The sequence below is a fragment of the Dendropsophus ebraccatus genome, chromosome 3, assembly GCF_027789765.1.
Source record: "Dendropsophus ebraccatus isolate aDenEbr1 chromosome 3, aDenEbr1.pat, whole genome shotgun sequence".
NCBI lineage: Eukaryota > Metazoa > Chordata > Amphibia > Anura > Hylidae > Dendropsophus > Dendropsophus ebraccatus.
Genome location: NC_091456.1, coordinates 45,194,746 through 45,213,988, shown reverse-complemented (window position 1 = coordinate 45,213,988; position 19,243 = coordinate 45,194,746). Strand labels below are relative to the sequence as shown.

General features: G+C 42.9%; 1 protein-coding gene across 5 annotated transcripts; it reads right to left on the bottom strand.

Moving 5' to 3' along the window:
* Window positions 1-936: 936 nt before the first annotated feature.
* RBM23 (RNA binding motif protein 23) lies at window positions 937-17,386 on the bottom strand. Of its 5 annotated transcripts, none has more exons than XM_069961620.1 (14): window positions 17,253-17,386; window positions 14,884-14,980; window positions 11,496-11,596; window positions 7,709-7,759; window positions 7,461-7,622; window positions 7,121-7,183; window positions 6,432-6,549; window positions 5,931-6,083; window positions 4,429-4,566; window positions 4,054-4,119; window positions 2,786-2,990; window positions 2,497-2,586; window positions 2,327-2,411; window positions 937-1,972 (listed from the first exon to the last, which is right to left on the bottom strand). In XM_069961620.1, exons 2-14 carry the CDS (start codon window positions 14,953-14,955, stop codon window positions 1,969-1,971), a joined length of 1,308 nt encoding a protein of 435 aa, XP_069817721.1. In that variant the 5' UTR covers window positions 14,956-14,980; window positions 17,253-17,386; the 3' UTR covers window positions 937-1,968. The 5 variants fall into 5 exon arrangements, with proteins under 5 accessions (XP_069817721.1, XP_069817719.1, XP_069817724.1 ...); XM_069961618.1 differs by having other exon boundaries at window positions 7,709-7,762; window positions 17,253-17,385; XM_069961623.1 differs by lacking the exon at window positions 17,253-17,386 and adding an exon at window positions 13,292-13,388 and having other exon boundaries at window positions 7,709-7,762; window positions 14,884-14,975.
* Window positions 17,387-19,243: the final 1,857 nt, after the last annotated feature.

The window sequence follows — 19,243 nt, the reverse complement described above, 5'->3', positions numbered from 1 at the left end:
GGCACCGGAGCGCCGCAGTGCGGGACCCGCCGCTGGAACTGGGGAGGTGAGTGGACGTCTTTTCCCTCAGCCACCTCCTCCCCGGTCCCAGCAAAAAAGTGCCCCCCGCTGGAGTACCCCTTTAATTGCAAACCACACCTGAAATGGAAACAAGAGAGGGGGAAATGTGGCCATGTTTTTGTATTGCTGCATAACCCCTTTAATAATTTCGGTAGGACCTGTGCCTGCTACAGGTGAAGGAAGCTATACCTGCACTGGAGTAGTAGAAGTTCCAGCACAATTTTATTAACTATCTCACTGCCAAGAACATAATGCGTCTGTCATCCCTTCAGTGGTTGTGTATTTGCTATTGTGGTGTATGGGCTATAGTAATTTGTCTGATCTTGCCATCATGCCGCTTGTCTACATCTTGTCATAAGGTTTGTTAAAGAGGATGTACCATCAGGTACATACTCTTTAATCTGACCCAGGGATGAAACGGCGCCGTCGCGGGGAAGCCGGTGCCGCAGTCGGTTTTTTGAACCGCGGCCCGGTTCCCCTGTACAGTGCCTTTCTATCCACGGGTCCCGGGCCAGAGCTGAAGCACAGGAGGTGGGATGGTCCGCCCACAGTGGGAGGGAGTTCCCTCCCCTCTATGACACGGCTTTATTAGAATCAATGGAGCTGCGTCATACAGGGGCGGGGGATTCCTCCCTCTGGGGGCGGGCCAGTGGAGAACAGTGCCGTACCAGGAACCAGGCCGCGGTTCAAAAAACGGACCGCGGCACCGGCTTCCCCGTGACGGCGCCATTCTATCCCTGGGTCAGATTAAAGAGGATGTACCTGATAGTACATCCTCTTAAAAATGAAAATTATCTTGGCAGCAAAAGGAAAAAAATTAAATATATATATATATATTATAATATTATATATGTAAAAATCATGAACTTATACAAATAATTTACAAGTAATTTTATTTAAGTTTTTAACCAAATATAAAAAAAAAATGACATTACAAAATAAATGAAAATCTATTATGTTTTGGGGGAATTATTATACAAGATGGTAGACTAACATACATATTTAAAGGATAGAGCACTCACATAGAAAGATGTCACAGTCGTAGAAAGACACAGTGCATACGTGGTAGGTAACAGGTAGATGTTAACAATTGCCAATTGTTCCATATTTCACTACATCCTTAACACTTTTTACTTTGGGGGTTGGAGGGACAACAACACAACACAGAACATTAAAGACCTCTTAAAAATGGACTGGAATTATAGTCGACTATGCAAATAGGATAAAGAGGAGCATAAAACAATGGGTTAAACTGTTCACATGACCAAATGGTTTCCTGCTGTTACTTCAGGTAGAAATTGCTACCTATAGTAAAATGTCATTGTGTCTTCCACATACATATACAGCTTAATGTAACACCCTTGAGAACACAATTCAGGAGTCAAAAGGGAAGCACTGATGAGCTGCACTACACATAACAGACAGGGATCATAGCAGGGGGCCAGTTTGTATATACCACCAGATGACAGCACATTTCTCTGGCGTGTTACAAGAACCTCCAAATCTGCACAGAGATTGCACAAGCCCATCTACATGGATCAGTATTTACATAATCTACAATTCCAACCCTAATTCCATATCCCAAGGCTACAGATGTGTGTGAGGAGGAACATTTCTAGAGGCTACCATAAGAGTGGAAAACAAACATGTACAAAACTGTATTGTATATAGTGAAAGAACTGTAATCATAGATGAGGCATAAGTGTAGGAGCATTTAATTATATGTACAAAAGACCACTTTCCTCAAAGTACAGCAATTTTTTTCCACCCAACGCAATTTTTTTTTTTTTTTTTTTTTACAAAAATAAAGGGTCGACTGGTTCAGGGTTCCTTCACCCAGCAGTAGAAATGGGGAGAATCACTACAAGGTCTGTACAGTAAGTCTCAAATTATTCTGGAGTTCCTTATTCACCTGGAAATGGAAAGAAAGAAAAACAAAATGAAGAAAATACACTTGTGACCCAGAACTATGAGGCTACTAGACAAGTGAAAGCGTATTTTAGTCACCCCTGGCCATGTCAATCTTCAGGTTTCCCGTAATTTATTTACTGTGCTACGCAGCATGTAAGGTTACATTATGTCAGCAGGTTTACGAGCTTGGCCTGCTCCAAGCACAGAGCCTAGCTGTTTACCCTTCTTAGATGCCAGGGTCAATAGTGAACATAGCATCTCAGTGAACATGGGTGGATATGTACTTATTTAAAAAAAAAAAAAAAAAAAAAAACAAAAAACCAAATTTAGACAAAAAACTGGCAATACTACTCACATGGATTGGGGGTTGAAGAGGTGCGAAAGTGGGATGCACTGTGTGGGGATAGACTGTGTCGCCAGGTTGAGAGCTGGGTTAAGTGCTACAAAGAGATTGAACATATGTTTTTTAACAAGCAGTCATACTTGCAGCTTGCCATAAAGATCTATGTAAAGTCAATAATGTACCTGAGAGGGCAGGGTTCAGGGCAGTTAATGGAATTGCTCCATTTAGTTGAAGAGCAGCCTGTGCAGCAAGAGGCATCTGCAGACCTGTCCCTGATAATGGAAAAAAAAAAACAGAATTACAACATTACAGGAGCCTGAAGCCAATATTATGCCTGCCGATAAGTATTGGTAACCCACAAGAGGAGCTACAGACCAAAATTACTAAATAAATGCAAGTTTGAAGATCTGTAAACAGTCATCTTGATGTTTTTTAAAGGCAACATACTTGTAATAATCACTATTTATTTACCTTCTGCCAATTTAGCCATAAGCTGCAATCGTCCAGTTGCCCCTAAGTCAATGCCACTTCGCTCAAGGTCATCATTATCCAGAAAAGAGACATCTGTACTGCCATCTGCTTTGTCTGTCACATGACCAACCTTCATGGGTCGACCAGCCAGTTCAAATCCATTTAACTGCTCCAGAGCCCGGCGTGCACACTCTGCATCTATGAACTGGAGGAGGAACGTAGCATTATTCTCTGCTTTGTATCACAAACGAGCTACATAAGACAGTGTCAATGTGTTTTGAAAGCAATACCAACCAAGAGTGAGGAGACAATGGGCTAACCCAGACTAATATGAATGACCTCCCTTTACAGTCTGTCCTAATGAGCAGAATAAACTCTGTAGATTTTATTCTACTAAGGTACTGAGCTCTGCTGTAGTCTCCTTTAGGTAGAATAAGCATTGGCAAGGTTTAGGGACCAATATCTTCCAGAGGTAAAAGACAATGAAAAGGTTCTCTTTCCCGCAGCTCTATTAAAGACTTTCACTTTTAGGCTATGTTTCAACACTGTATTTTTACTCAGTATTTTGCAACCAAAACCAGAAGTGGATTTAACACACAGAAAGGCTATGTTCTCACACTGTTGAAATTGAGTGGATGGCCGTCATTTAATGAGAAATAATGGCCGTTGTTTTAAAAACACAGCAATTATTTGCCATTAAATGACGGCCATCCACTAAATCTCAACAGTGTGAAAACAGAGCCCGTTTGTGTGTTAAATCCACTCCTGGTTTTGGTTGCAAAATACTGACCAAAATACTGTGTGGGAACATGGCCTTAGTGTTTAATCTATTGGTTTCTATGTTAAAAGCCACAAAGACTGCCAATTTTTATATTGTCCCAACACACCTTAACCCCTTAGTGACCAAGAGAATTTTGAATTGACATTTAGAAAACATGTCTGGAAAACACAGGCAAAATGACAAGGCAATGGCAGTAAACTTCATAAAATAAAGATGCTCAACAACTACAAAGGGTGATACAGCAATAAAATGGTTGTCATCTGGTTAAGGTGGTTGGTTGTGGTAACTGTGGTTGCAGGTCAGTAATAACTGGGTTGAGGCATGCAACCGAAGGGAACCATTTGGGAGAGTATTGTAAGCCTATGTGAGCTGTTGGAGACTGCTCTAATAAATATCCTTCTCAATAACCTTCTGCAAGGCCCAGCATTTTGCATTACAGACAATTTAAGACAGCGTGTTAGAAAACGTCAATATAACCTTGACTTACAGTGATAAAACCATAGCCTTTGGAGCGTCCACTTTCAGGTTCCCTCATGAGTTGAATGTTCTCAATCTGTAAAAAAAAATAAAATAAATAAATAAATAAATATCACCGCAAATTTTTAATCAGACATGGCCACTTTAAACACAGCAGTACTTTGTATCAGCATTTGTAAGCTAAAACCAGGACAGAATGTACATGTCCCCAGGTTGTGTGGTATTACATATAAGCTCTATTCACTTTAATGGAACGGAGCTACAAAACCACACCCAAAGCGAGGACAAAGAGCGGTGTTATTTCTGGAAGACAGTGGACTTGTTTTTCTAAGCCTGGATAATCTCTTTAATCTTATTTATTAGGCAAATGAAGTGGGTTACTTACCTTTCCAAAAGGCTCAAAGATTCCCCTGAGCATGTCCTCTGTGATATTGAAATGTAAAGATCCAACATACAACCGCATGGGTCCAGAATTACCTCTCTGCAGATTATTGGCCATGGCAGCCAGGCGGTTCTTCTCAGCCTAAACAAAAATCTATATGTTTGAATAATGGCACAACAGAAAGGGACACACGTTTAAAAGGTGTTACCAACAATGCAACAAAGCCAATTTCATCCATCTTCTGCCCTCAGTATTGGTGTGATACTACAATTTAGTTCCATTAAAGTCAATGAAGAGGAGTTGTAACACCATATATAACATAACAGGTATGATGTTTCTGTAGAAAGAAAGCAGCTATGCTTTTCTAATACTGGATAACCCTTTAAACACAGGGATGGGGAACCTCCAGCCATCCAGCTGTTGCAAGACTGCTATTCCTATAAGTCCTGGACAGCCAATGCCAAAGTTCTGGCTGTCCAGACACGATGGGATTTCTAGTTTTGCAACATATGGGAGGCCGAATGTTCCCCATCACTGCTTTAACACGGGCTTCAATCTGTTACTCAATTGGTTTTAACATTTTGAGGTAACACTAGTTTTCCCAATACTTTCGGATCATTATATGCATCAATTCCTGAAGCATATCTGTCTTCTGGAGTATAATAAGTCTGCCCTTACTACACAGCCAATGATTTAGTAACAATCTATGTACTGGATATCTGCTCATTGGTTACTTGCTTGTTTTTTGGATGAACAGTGACTTGATGGCTGTTTGTAGGACTTAAATCATGCTGCCAAGGTTTAATATAGCCACAAACCCTAAATTAAAGGGGTTATCCAGGTTTATTTCTTTTATGACTGTGCTCAGGTAGGTGTTAAAGAGGATGTACCACCCGGTACATCCTCTTTAACATGAGCTGACGGATCGATTGGCGCCGGCATGGGGAAGCCGGTGCCGCGGTCCGTTTTTCGGACCGCCGCCCGATTCCCGTGCACGGCGCCGTTCGATCCAGCGGTACCAGCCGGTGCTGAAGCACTGGAGGTCGTCCGGGCCGCCCCCAGTGGGAGGGAATTCCCTCCCCTGTATGACGCGGCTCGCTTAGAATGAATGGAGCCGCGTCATACAAGGGAGGTAACTCCCTCCCACTGTGGGTGGCCCGGCCGACCTCCAGTGCTTCAGCACCGGCCGGTACCGCTGGATCGAACGGTGCCGTGCAGGGAACCGGGCGGCAGTCCGAAAAACAGGCCGCGGCCGCGGCACCAGCTTCCCCGTGCCGGCACTGATCGATCCGTGGGTTCAGGTTAAAGAGGATATACCAGGTGGTACATCCTCTTTAAATAAAAATAAATCCTATACTATATATCACCTGCCAGATTATTCAATACAAGTAGAATTTTAAATCAAAGAGTTCTGCTACACAACAATACTACATCAATTTAAAAAAATATAATATAATATAATATAATATAAATATATATATATATTTTAGATGTTGCCCTGTTACCTGTGAAGCCTGCACAATGATAGGTACACCAAGCAACCTCTGCCCTGTGAGCCCAATGGCTAATGGCACAGACTGGATATCCACAAATTCAACATATGCTATGCCCTTTGACCTGCGCGAGTTTCTGTCAGAAATTATTCTTACATCCCGTACCTGAAACATAATTAAAACGTTAGGCCATGTTAAGATACAAATGTAGATATTTCAACAATATTCAATAGGTGACTAAGGGCCCTATTACACGGAGGCCGATTATCACTCAGTGTAAGAGATAACGATCAGCTGATCGTATCTTTTGGTCCTCACCTAAAATCGGCGGTTGCCGATCACACATCACTACGTGTAATAACGATGCGTGGCCGACAGCTGACAATTGTGTAAAATTGTTAAGCGTTTATCGAGCCGTGTAAAAGGCTCAAATAAATGAGGCCGATCTGCCACAACGGCGCTTGTTTACATTATTCATTGGGCCGTCATCGGTCGGTCTAATAGGATCCTTACTTTGCCAACAGCTGAAAAGAAATCTTCCAAGTCTCGTGGACGAATGCGTGCAGCCAGCTGCATACAGAACACTGTCCGAGCATCCCGTTCTTCAGGAGTCAAATTAGGTTCAGGTGACCTAAAGGAAAGACATGAGAGTTTTAGATTTTAGTTTCAATCTTTGCTGGATTGTAAAAGAAAAAAAAGCTAGAACAGAATGTGCACTGTCTCTAAGCCAATTATCTCCTAATCAAATAACAAAGTACCCCAAAGCTATGATACACTGTGCTGCACTTAACCCAGCATTAGGACAGTGAGTACCCAACTACAGGTATGACATGCATTGTGTACATGTTTAAAGTTGCATTTAATATGAACTATATGCATTAGCCAACAGTTAACCCCACAGCAAAGGAAGAGGTCCCGTGCACACAGAGCAAGAGTGGCGGAATTGTCCGCTGAGGAATGCCGCGCGCCTCCTATAGAGTGTCATTAGGACAGGGAGGCTCTTGCTCCGCTCTTGCTCTGTGTGCACGGGCACTTAGAGTAGTTACATCTACAACTAAAATAAAAACAGTATTTGATCGCTTATAAACAAAAAACAACATGTGCTGCTTGAATCATTTATCTGTAAACCTGTGGTACTATGTAGCACATTACAGGCACATACAACATACAGTAAGCATATTCTGTAGAGCTTTAACAAATACCTGAGCGGGCTTTTTTCTTTGTGCCGAGGAGGACTGCGACTCCTGCTGCGTGTGTAACGTCGCCTGTTTAAGGAAAACAAATTATTTTTTTTATTGCTGTCGTGGACAAGTATTCTCAGTTAAAGAGAAATTATATATAATATAGACTTTGCGGCACCTCCGTATAGTGAAGAAAACTGATTTTTATTTAAAAAAAACTGTAGCCAGTGCTGCAAAGTTTCTGACTCATCACAAGACCTTTCTCAAGCGTGATGAGACAGAAACGTTGCAGCACTGGCTTAAGTTTTTTTTAAATAAAAATATCACAGTTTATAAATATACAGCTATAATTTAAGCTAACCCCGGACTGCGATGCCTTGAACGGTCTTCGCGGCGTCGACTACGATCACGACTCCTAGAGCTGTACCTCCTGCTTCTGCTATGGCTTCTGTATCGGTGTTCACGACTTCTGTGCCTATCTCTACTGCTCCTTCTTCTGTGCCTGTCCCTGCTCCGACTACGGCTAAAAAAGAAAAAAAAAAAAGTTGATTCATTTATGTAAAAACTATAAAATTGCTTATTCTAATTAGATAAAACATATGCAGTTACCTTCTACGCCTATCGCGGCTCCGATCACGACTCCGAGTTCGACTCCTCTTTCTGCTGGTAAAGAAGAGACACATGATTGCCAACTTTTTAACCCTCTGATACATGACAGTAAACAGGTCCTCATAACAATACTAAAGATTTTACTTGTTTAGTCTTTCAGAGAGTGCAAATTGTCCCTAAAGAATCTTTTTGTTGGTAAAAGGTAAATAATGCTGCAATTACATCTAACAATCTACATGTAGTGGAAATGGTTTTTGAAGCACCTAACTAATCCTAATTGACCTAAATGAAACTAGTGTAAAAAACAAACAAAAAAAATAATTTTATATATTTATATATTTATATATTTTATATATTTATATATTTATATATTTTTTTTATATATTTATATATTTCTGAAGTTTAACACAGATTAGACTATAAATATGCCACCTAGCACTTTATACTAACTTGCTTATTTGCAGGCATACTTTTTCAAGGTCCTAAACCCCCCCCCCCCCATCTTTAGGTGCAAATGTTTGCTCTGGTATTGCACACAGATACTCAACTTCAATGCAACAATTCAATTTATCAATGTAGTTCTAGCCACTGTTAGTTAACAATCACTAGCAATCACTAGCAGTTAGCATAACAAAAGGGTCTTCAATAAATCTATATACAAATATACAATAGCACAGTACCAGTCATTGGTTGTCTGTACATATGTCAGTCAGAACAGTCTCGACTGTATGTCCAGTCATGTGTGTATTGGTCGTCTCTGACAATTCCGAAATCAATGTACACAATCTGTTACCAAGTAATATGTCGCTTAGTAATTCATATAATGCACTGTAAAAACAGTCTCAGACCTCTGCAAGTCCCTTAGTCACAATGACCCTGTGACTGTCAAGGGAGTCGGCATTGACCAGTTGGTCAAAAAGAGGCAGCGAGCAAACCGTCTTTCATCAAATAGAAGTGCTGTTTAAACCACCATCTCTGGCTGAGCCAGGAATTTTCAGAGCAGGTGGTTTTCTATGGGGATTCATAGAAAACCGAGACAGAGTTCCTATCTCAGCCAGAGATGTCAGCAAAGAGCACTGTGTCAGACTGAAAATAAAACATTTCCTGCATGACATACAGCAGCTGATAAGTATGGGAAGACTTGAGATTTTTTAATAGAAGTAAATTACAAATCTGTATACTTTCTGAAATCAGTTGATTTGAAAGAAAAAGATTTTCGCTAGACAACCCCTTAAAAAAAAAAATAACACACAACGAGAGAAAAAAAACAACTGCCCATACAGTTCAGAAATAAAAACTGGCAGCACTGAAAGCTCCCAGCAATACAGTGGCCCATGTAATTCTTAAATAGAAGAAGTTGGAAACAACCAGGGATCTTCTTAAAGCTGTCCACTCCACCAAACCAAGTAATCCAGAGGAAAGCCTTGGTAAGAGAGGTGATCCAAGAACCCAATGGTCACTAAAGGGAATCAATCATCCCAATTGGGCTGAAATGGTTCCCTGCCACATACCGGCCGTGGCTGCAACAGAAGCTGTATATCGGAGTAAATGAGGTTTTATTACTGGGACGCACAGCAGGCAGAGGCAGGGGGGTAGTCATCTGGGCGGCTTCTCCCCTGTGTCTAGTCACTGCTCTCTGCAAGATCACCGACAGGGAGAGAGGCCAGTAACGCACCTCTCTCCCTGTCAATCATCCCCATAAGTGCCACGGGCTGCTCAGGAGCTGTATACAAGGCTCCAGGGAACCATATCAGCCCAATTGGCCTAAATGGTTCCCATTAAAGATCCTGTAGATAAAAGCCCATGGAGTTTGCAAAAAAATAAAAAATAAATAAATAAATAAGGATCTATAGGACTTTAAGGGGGCATTCACACATTCAGTGATTACAGTCCATGCATGGAAGATGTGCTACAGATCAGAATCACACAGAATAAGGAATTTTCTATCTTTATTGATAATCACAGAACTCCCAGCATTATGATTAATTATGAAACCAGTAGGTCCGAAACAGTTTAGTTGTTCGCGCTACTATACTGATAAAGCTATGCAGCTGTATCAGTACAGTAGTTTGAACATTTAAACTGTTTCGAACCAACTGGTTTCATAAGTCTCCCGAGTACAGCTTTAAGCAAGGTTTATGTAAGTGTAAACACTGTATGATTAAAGGGGCTTCCCTGGAAAAAAAACAGTGAATAATGAGCTATCCACAGGGTAGCTCAGTCACTGTTTACGGTTAGGCGCCCACACTACATATTGAACAGGGCCGGAAGCAGATGACTATGTTCAATGTGTAACAGAGGGGACCTATAACTGCAGCTCAGCTCTTGTTCAAGTAAACAGCAGTTAAACTGCAGTTACCAGACCCCGCCACAACACAGTGAACAAAGACTGCTTCAGACCCTGTAGAGGCGGCAAACACCCACCCACCAATCAGTGACTAATGAGCCATCCTGTGGATAGATCAGTTTGTTTTGCCAGGAACGACCCTTTAAAGAGACTATCAGTAGGTTTCTGCTGAACTATTTCAGGGTAGAATAAACTAGTGACAGAGAAGCTGAACAGAATGACGCACCACTTAAATTGTTCTGTGCAGCTGATTCAGAGATAACCTCCTGGATAACATGGACGATAAGTAGTCCTCTCCATTATGAGCACGAGCCCAGTAGTCTTGTCATGAGAAACAAAACTCCGCCCACCAGCTGCTGATTGGCAGTTATCTATCCATGCTGTGTATAGGAATTCAACTGTCAATCAGCAGCTGGAGGGGGGAGGGGTTTGGCAAAAATCCTATTCTTCTGCATATTAGGAGAACAGCTCAAAATAATACACTGATCTGTTTAGCATTTCTGTCACTAGTTTATGCTGTCCTATTTTATTACAGCATAAACCTAGTGACAGATTCCCTTTATGTGTCATGGTCATGATATTGTGTTAAACTGGTTGCATGAGAAAATGGAATACTCAACTAAACTAAATTAAAGGGAACCTGTCACCCCCCGTGCCGGGGTGACAGGCTTCCGACCCCCCGCTACAGCCCCCTATACTCACCTGATCCCGCTTCTGGATCCGATCGGCCACGGAGATATCAGCCGCTGCAGCCCAGCGCGCGTGCTGAGAGATGAGTCCAACGCTCATAGAGAATGACGTAGCGCTGGACTCTCCTGTCATTCTCTATGAGCGTTGGACTCATCTCTCAGCGCGCGCGCCGGGCTGCAGCGGCTGATATCTCCGTGACCCGACCGGATCCAGAAGCGGGACCCGGCGGGATCAGGTGAGTATAGGGGGCTGTAGCAGGGGGTCGGGAGTCTGTCACCCCGGCACTGGGGGGGGTGACAGGTTCCCTTTAAAGATAAGTATTATCCTTTCCCATTCCACTTCTGCCATATACCCCATTTAAGTGGTCAACTGTATAAAGGGAGAGATTATAAAGGGAGTGTAATTAAAAAAAAAATATATATATAGCCGATTTTAAAACACCAAAATAACTTGGCTCTTATATCCTATATACAGCAAATCTTAAAGGGGTTATCCAGCGCTACAAAAACATGGCCACTTTCTTTCAGAGACAGCCCCGCTCTTGTCTCCAGCTTGGGCAGGGTTTTGCTGCTCAGTTCCATTGAAGTGAATGAAGCTTAATTGCAAACCGCACCTGAACTGGAGACAAGAGTCGTGTTGTCTCGGAAAGAAAGTGGCCATGTTTTTGTAGCACTGGATAACCCCTTCAACTCTGAAACAAAGAAAATCTCTAACACAGTTTTCTCCATGAAATATAAATGACTTGTTTACCTGCTGCTACTGTGCCTGCCGCTGTGTCCTGAATGACTGCCACTGTGTCCTGATTGACTGCTGCCTTCTTGGTCCTTTGTCTCTCTACTTGGAATTTCATCCTGTTCATCCCAACAAAAAAATGCCACACCGACACAAGATGATCAGGCAGGTCCGAAGACAGAAAAATATGGAAGATGGGGGAGGAGGTGGGAGAATAGTAAAAGACATAACATAAAACTTATTAGCCAATTATCAAAATAAAAGTTATAAAAGGGGATTTGAGAAATTATAAAACCAGTGGTCTACCTACGTAAAGTCTTTGCATTGAAGTGACCTTTAATTAAGAATGAATAAGATCAGAAGAGTATACCTCACATATACACCTTACCTGATACATAAATTAGTAATTATGGGTTAATTTCCCACTGTATCTTGACTCTCAAACTCCTCGGCCTGGAGCAAACAGAGGGCATATTGCTTTATGATTTTACGCAATGAAATAATGCAGCATAGATGGCAGCTACACAGACACAATTGCTTCAAATCAGGCTCAAAATCATGCAAGAGTTGCAAAAACACAAGCTAAATTAGCCGAAATTGCTGTTTTACTCAGAGTTTTACATAGCGCATTTGCTATACAATAAAAAAAAAGCTGCGCTTGCTGATAAAATGTATTTTTTCTGTAGAAGTTATACATGTAGATTTATTGTAAACATAATTTTTTGGTCTAGACCCCTTTAAAGGGAACCTGTCACCCCCCGTGCCAGGGTGACAGGCTCCCGACCCCCCGCTACAGCCCCCTATACTCACCTGATCCTGCCTCTGGATCCGGTTGGGTCACGGAGATATCAGCCGCTGCAGCCTGGCGCGCGCACTGAGAGATGAGTCCAACACTCATAGAGAATGATGGAGAGTCCAGTGCCCCGTCATTCTCTATGAGTGTTGGACTCATCTCTCAGCGCGCGCGCCGGGCTGCAGCGGCTGATATCTCCGTGACCCGACCGGATCCAAAAACGGGACCCGGCGGGATCAGGTGAGTATAGGGGGCTGTAGCGGGGGGTCGGGAGCCTGTCACCCCGGCACGGGGGGGTGACAGGTTCCCTTTAATATAAGAGGTAACTTATATAAAATGTACTAATCCCTCCATAAAGTGAATCAGTCATCTAGAATTATGCTCAGCACTGTACTCTAGATTTCAACAACAAGGGCATACTTACCATACCTCTAAGAGTATTCTTAGTGTCTATTTTCTCAGAAAACACTGTTTACTAACCTATAGAAAGTGTCAGAGAGGTTGTGGCCTAGAATTAGCTGTGCCCTAGAGCCATAACGCCACTGTGCCTGCATGCTCACCCATAGCCTCACTCCTTACACTCCTCGCTGTGCTTGGTCCTGAGAGATGTTAACAGATCTCTCTGCTGTGTCCTTCTGGCAGTGCAGACGCTGAGAATGTGTCAGGTGAGGCCACAAATTCAATAGCTCACCTTGAATGCATTACTGTTGGCTCTATATGCTGAGCTCTGCCAGTCTATGAAAAAGCAAGTGGGTGGGCATTCAGGCACAGAGGCATTGTGGCTATAGGGCGCAGCAGCCCCTCGGCCACTGGCATTGATTTTCTGAGGAAATGAAAACACAAAGACTACTTTCAAAAGGTATGGTATGAATGCTCTAGTTTAAACCTATAATACAGTGGCAGAACACAGCGAGTTATGTACAACATTTGGGGAGAAGTTCACAAGTTTTTGTTTTTTCATAGAGACTTCTAGAGACATAAATAAATGTAAGCAACAGCAGAAACTAAACCTCAAACACACAAAAAGAAACATCTTTTCTTTGATCCTGTTGCTTGTCTTGACGTCAGAAAGTTTTCAAGCCCCTTCCCCAGTTGAGCAGGGCAGGGAGGGCTAGATTCTATGAAAAGAAAGGGAGCAGCGTGTTATTGAGTATGTGACAGAGTTTATTTGAAGGACCGGGAGACAAAATTATTATTCATGGTCATCAACCTACAGTCATGTGAGCTTTTCCTACATAAGAGTCCAATAAGACGTTCCTATGGAGTTAAAACTACTGTCCACACATGCGCAGAACAGGAGTAGCATTGCTGTGGGATCAGTGTTTTCTTTCTAGAAAATCTCAATGAAGCGCAAAAGAAAAAAAAAAGAAAAAAATGTTGAAAGCCTAAAGCATACCTCCAGGATCAGAAACCTATTGACACGTCATAGTCGCATCCAAACAGATGGCTGAAACAAAGGGGATATTACCTCAGCTAAGCACTGTGAAGCAGCGTTCAGCGGTCCAAGTATGGTGAGGTAAGCAGTGTATAGACTCACAGAAAAGTAAGCAAGTTCATTCAAGAATTGCTTCTCTGAGGAGAGTCGAAAAAGCAAAATAGCCACGGTGCTCTGCCAAATACCTCTGTCTCTTCATTTCAGAGATGGTGGGTTGGGCGTATGGGGGAGCCTCAGCACCTAAAACATTTGTGACCTAAACTTCTGTCATGTCTTTATGACATTTGAAAAAAGTTTCTGAAACTGTGCGTACACTTTAGACACCTCAAATCTTGCCAACATTTATACTGTCTATGCCGAGCCATCACTTTCACATGGTACATCAGCAAAAGTTCTGATGAAGTGGACAGTGGCAGACAGCAGGCAGGCCGGGGAATAGCACTTAAGACAGAGCGGGAAGGGTAGGTATACAGCACTGTTATGTCCCCTGCAGCCAAGGAAGCATCATAGGGCTTTTCGCCTTCCCCTGGAACTACACAGTAGGGTTTCTCTAGCTTGCACCTGATGGGCTCTTGTCTTCTTTCAACTTTATTAACTATGTAACTATAAAATAGCAACTTACTTTATATGAATTAACTGGATTGTCCAGTGTAACAGAGAAAAGCTAATGACACTAAATATTTATAGCACAGGCCTGTAAAGAAGTGAATAGATCTGCACCAAGAAGATGCTTACATACTGTTCCTTTATTCCCCAATACACAGTGCATGGGTAGAGGGGGTTGGGGTGACAGCGTTGTGCTGTGTGGATGAGACAAAACCTGCTTCCTTAGGCCAGAGAAAGCGGATTTTGCCTGAAAACAGCGGTCCCACCCACACAGCACAGCACTGTCACCCTCCTCTACCCATGCACTGTGTATTGTGGAATAAAGTAAAACAATTTACATATTTTTTTATCATTCATTTTTCTACAAGCTCGTGCTTTTCATTGAGCTGAGCACCATTTATACCCAATGTCCACAAGTTCTATCACTAGCTGGATAATCTAAGCATACTGTGGGTGTGTGACAGCACTGCCGGCTCTTCTCCTTTTGCCCTGTGTTTTTTTTTTTACACTATTTATGTTGCCTGTTGCTTTTTACCACTATTGAATTAAATTTTAAGAATAATGCTACTTGCCTCTTTCTCTTGGCTTTGATATGGGGCCTCCAGCATTGCTTCTATCACGATATCATAGTCATCGGAAGCCATCTCTGTTCACAGGTGGGTTTTTGATCTGCAGAAAATCATCATAAATAAGTAATTGGCCAATAGACAGGGTTATAGCCAAAAGATACTACATATAAAATACATAGGAAACATAATTATGGTTACACAGCAAATCACAAGGTGGGTTTAGTGGCTTAATATCATTGTTCATTCATGAAAAACTGGTTGGTCAGCTCATCCCCATAATGCTGGTCCCATGCATGCCATCAGCTTAGGAAGGAGCACGTGGAGAATACTTGTGCCATGTCCCGGTGCAAGCAATAGGAAAAATAGGAGTGGAATCCACAGCTCCAGTAAAACGTCGAAAATTTATTTAGTACATGAATAAAAAAAACTGAAGAATAAAAACACACCGATGCGTTTCGGGTACAACCCTTAAAGGGGAACTCCAGGTAGAGGTTAAAAAAAAATTAAACTTCTGCAGAAGCATATAGCATTACTTACCTGTCTATGCCAGTTTTGAAACTACCAAAAATCCATTTGTTTGGGGGGGGGGGGGGGGTTGGTTCTGTTTTGTGTTTCTGTCCTTCCTGGTTGATCAGTTCCCAGAATGCAATGCTATCCCTCAGCTGATCATCAGTCCCCCACCCATCACAATCAGTAAAATTAGTGCTGCACCTGCTTCTGGCCATTCAGAGATGGTGAATCACTCAGGGGATTGGGGGATCCAGCCAAGCCTCCTGTGACATCACGCCCTGCCCCCTGTCTGCATCATCAGCCTGTGCTCAGCAAACACACACAATGTGAGACAGAGGCATGAAAGATTTGTCTCCTAAGGGGGGAGAGCGGAAGGAGCAGGAGACAATGTGGATTGGCACAGAGGCCATTTTTTTCACTTCCTGGATTTCTATCAGCTACCAGGGTGGCAGAACTGTACCGATACGCTAATACATTATATAGACACATCTATATAAACTTTTAATGTACTTTTAATAGAAAACAAGTTTTTCTTATCCGGAGATCCCCTTTAATCACGGCAGATTAAGGGTTGTACCCGAAACGCATCAGGGTTTTATTTTATTCATGTTTTAAATAAAATATCATTGTGTTGCTCTGCAGCTAATGGAAGTGAATGAAGTTACATTGTGGGGTTGACCTGACCACTGCCAGAAATCTATCCAAGATTGCACTCGCAGACACTTGCAGGGCCCAATGTGTCCAGGGAAATACATCAAAAAGGCCCTTTCCCGGAGTACCCCTTTAACATGTCCTTTTATACCACATGGTGAATTCTATAACAAAACTCCAACAAGTGCCCTGCTCGGCTGCTGGGAATGGCAGGAGGTGCGGCAAGGTGGCCTCCGGCCACACCTAATTTATCATGATTTACACCCGCTAGAATGAGTAAGGGCTTATTCCCACATCCCGTAAACTACAGGCGCTATGGACCAGGAGGCCCTGTAATGAAGTGTTTCCACGGGCAGCATGATGTATCAGTATCATGCCGGGAAAGGGGGAAAAAAGTTTGAATCTCTGTGATATTGATACATCATGGCGGGTGGCAAAACACTCCATTACAGGGCTTCCCCGTCCATGGTGCTCGTACTTGGAATAAGCCCTAAATGATGGCAACCAGCTCCGGAGGTGGTGTACATTTCTATGCAGCTTGAGACCTGCTGGATTTACTGAAAAGTGAGCACCTTAGTAACTCGGGCAGAGGACTGAGGATTTTATTTAAATATTTTTAGTCATGTATTTTTTTTCTGGGACTTTAATAAACAATTATTTGATAGATTACACAAATCAACACAATACTACGGTACTGCATTTAGCTGATCTCTGTACTGACAGCAATGTCTGTCTGAGGCAGAGTCTACATGACAATGGTCTTCAAAATGTCCCCAGCTGCCACAGCAACAGCCTGGCACCCCATGGCCGCCCATCTGCACCCTGAGCTGTACAATCCAAACTGCTGGGATCGGAGTGAGGTTCCTTTCCCGGCAGCTGCAGTCAGGTAATATACAGTAATCGCCCATTGTATACAGAGCAAGCTCAGGGGCAGGGAACCTTCGCTTTCCAGCTGCTGCAAAACTAATACTCCCATTATATTTGATTACAATGTTCCCTACCCCTGTACTAAACACTATAGTGGCGTCATATTATATATATAAATATATATATACACACACACACACATTCCCCACACCGGCTGCACAGCCACTATATACACTATCCCGGATACACGACGGACACCGGCTACAATACGTTACACATATCTGCCTCAGCACAACCACCACTACTCTACACTCCCCCCAAATACTACACGGCTGTACACTCACCAGCTCTGCACTCCGTCAGGTCTAACGATACAAAGATGGCGGCCAGGCCGGCTACCCTTCCAGAAGTTTCTCTCGGGGTAATGATACCAAGCAGCCAATAAGATTCCTCAGTTTCAGAGAAGTAGGCGGGTTTAGAGGAAACCACCAACGGAAACTCAGCGGCGGCCGCTCGCGGGCCAATCACCGAGGAGAGTCAAAATGAGGCTTGAGGCGCATAGTGGAAATGGGGTAAAATAAAGAGCGCATAGTGCTCCCATTATATTCGCATTAGGCTGCTTATATGTAGACAGTAGGACCTATCAATGTCTGTATACAGCTCCACCAATCAGGAAGCACGGAGGATAGACAATAGCATTGGTCAGGGAGTATAATGCAGGTGCTGCACTGTGTATGTTGGCTTCTGTTCCTGTACTGGCCACCATGTAACTTCATCCTAGAGCTCATACAGACTCTGTATCTCTGCAGTGGTCATATAGTAAATATCCCCTGTCAACAAATCACCACACTAATTACATAATCAGCTCATTATTAGAGGCTTTAGCGCCATCTAGTGTCACCTAAGAGAACTGCATTGGCCATTCCTAGCACAGGGGTTCTTGCTCCACCCTTTCTAGTCTACAGGGAAGGAATAAAGAAAACACAGATTTTACTATGATGCCAGACACTTCCTACTGAATGTCCCTTACCTCAGTCTGTAACAGTGGGCACAGCAAAGCAAGGCCTGGACCTGACCCTCCTAACTACAACCACCATCAAGACTGATCCCTACTGCCAAGGCGTACCCTATCCATCTCATTTATTCTCTAATCTAACTTGACCTTTAAGGAAGCCATATTTAACTGCAAAGCTCATGGGGAATCTTGCTGCCTCCCTCACCTTAATCAGCAGAAAGACACCAGGAAGAAACACTACTATAATTATATACGTTACAATTTTATAGCGGACCATAATAGGTGCTTTTCAGGCAGTAGCCCAGGGCCCATGGCCACCCAAAAAGGCTTTAAGTTTCAGTGCACCATGATATTATCTATCCTGTACTATGAACACCACACTAGTGCTGCCATAGTTACTGTGTGTGTGTGTGTGTGTGTGTGTGTAGGGAGAATCAGGCTTGGTGACCAGCCCGGGGCCTATGGTAAAGTTAATACGCACGCCCCCCCCCCCGAAATTAATAATTAATAGTCCAGACGATTTTAAGAAACTTTGTAATTGGGTTTATTAGGCAAATATGCCATTATCTGCATTCAAAAAGACTTTCTCCAGCTCCCACCCCTCCCTTCTCTCTCTTATTCATTGCTCATTATCAGGAAATCTCTTCTCTTTTTCATCAGAAGTTCCCCTGTGTAAACTATTGAGAGCGGAGGGGGGAGATTAGTCGCCAGCAGAGAGCAAAGGATTACACAGTGGGAGCTGTGTGAAAGCGATATTCAGAGGTCAGAGAGGTCAGTGCTGACTGTCAGAGGAGATAGCCAGATGATGTAGCTGTAAATTAACTCTTTGTTGTTCTGTTTTGGTGCCTCAACTCCCTCCACCTCTCCCCTCTCCATAAGAGAACCATGAAGACGGGGGAGAGCTTCAAACTGTTTTCTCATGATAAAAATGCATCTTTCGGCTAATAAACCCAATTACGTTTCTTAAAATCGCCTGTACTATTGATTTCTGCAAAAATATTTTAAATAACAGTGACACTTTAAGGCTAGATTCACACAGGACGGATCCACAGTGAATTTAACACTGCAAGTTTGCAGCAAAATCCACTGCAGATCCTAAATTGTCATTTGCTATGAGATTGCATCTGAGGCTACCGGATGTCCCACCCAGCCAATCAGTAACTCTGGTGGGGCCATGCACTGATTGGCTGAGCGAAATCTTCAGGGAATGGGAGCCTCAGATACAGCCTCGATCCGAACCCGAACTTTCGGCATTTGATTAGCGGTGGCTGCTGAAGTTGGATAAAGCCCTAAGGCTATGTGGAAAACATGGATATAGTC

What these genes read in the sequence shown, in the direction of transcription:
- RBM23 (XM_069961619.1), bottom strand. Translation starts at nt 14,955, where the DNA reads ATGGCTTCCGATGACTATGATATCGTGATAGAAGCAATGCTGGAGGCC. An exon ending in TCATTGTGCAGGCTTCACAG is followed by an intron (nt 4,567 to 5,930) that starts GTAACAGGGCAA and finishes ATTTTTGTTTAG; the next exon opens with GCTGAGAAGAACCGCCTGGC. An exon ending in AAGGCTATGGTTTTATCACT is followed by an intron (nt 2,991 to 4,053) that starts GTAAGTCAAGGT and finishes TTCCTCCTCCAG; the next exon opens with TTCATAGATGCAGAGTGTGC.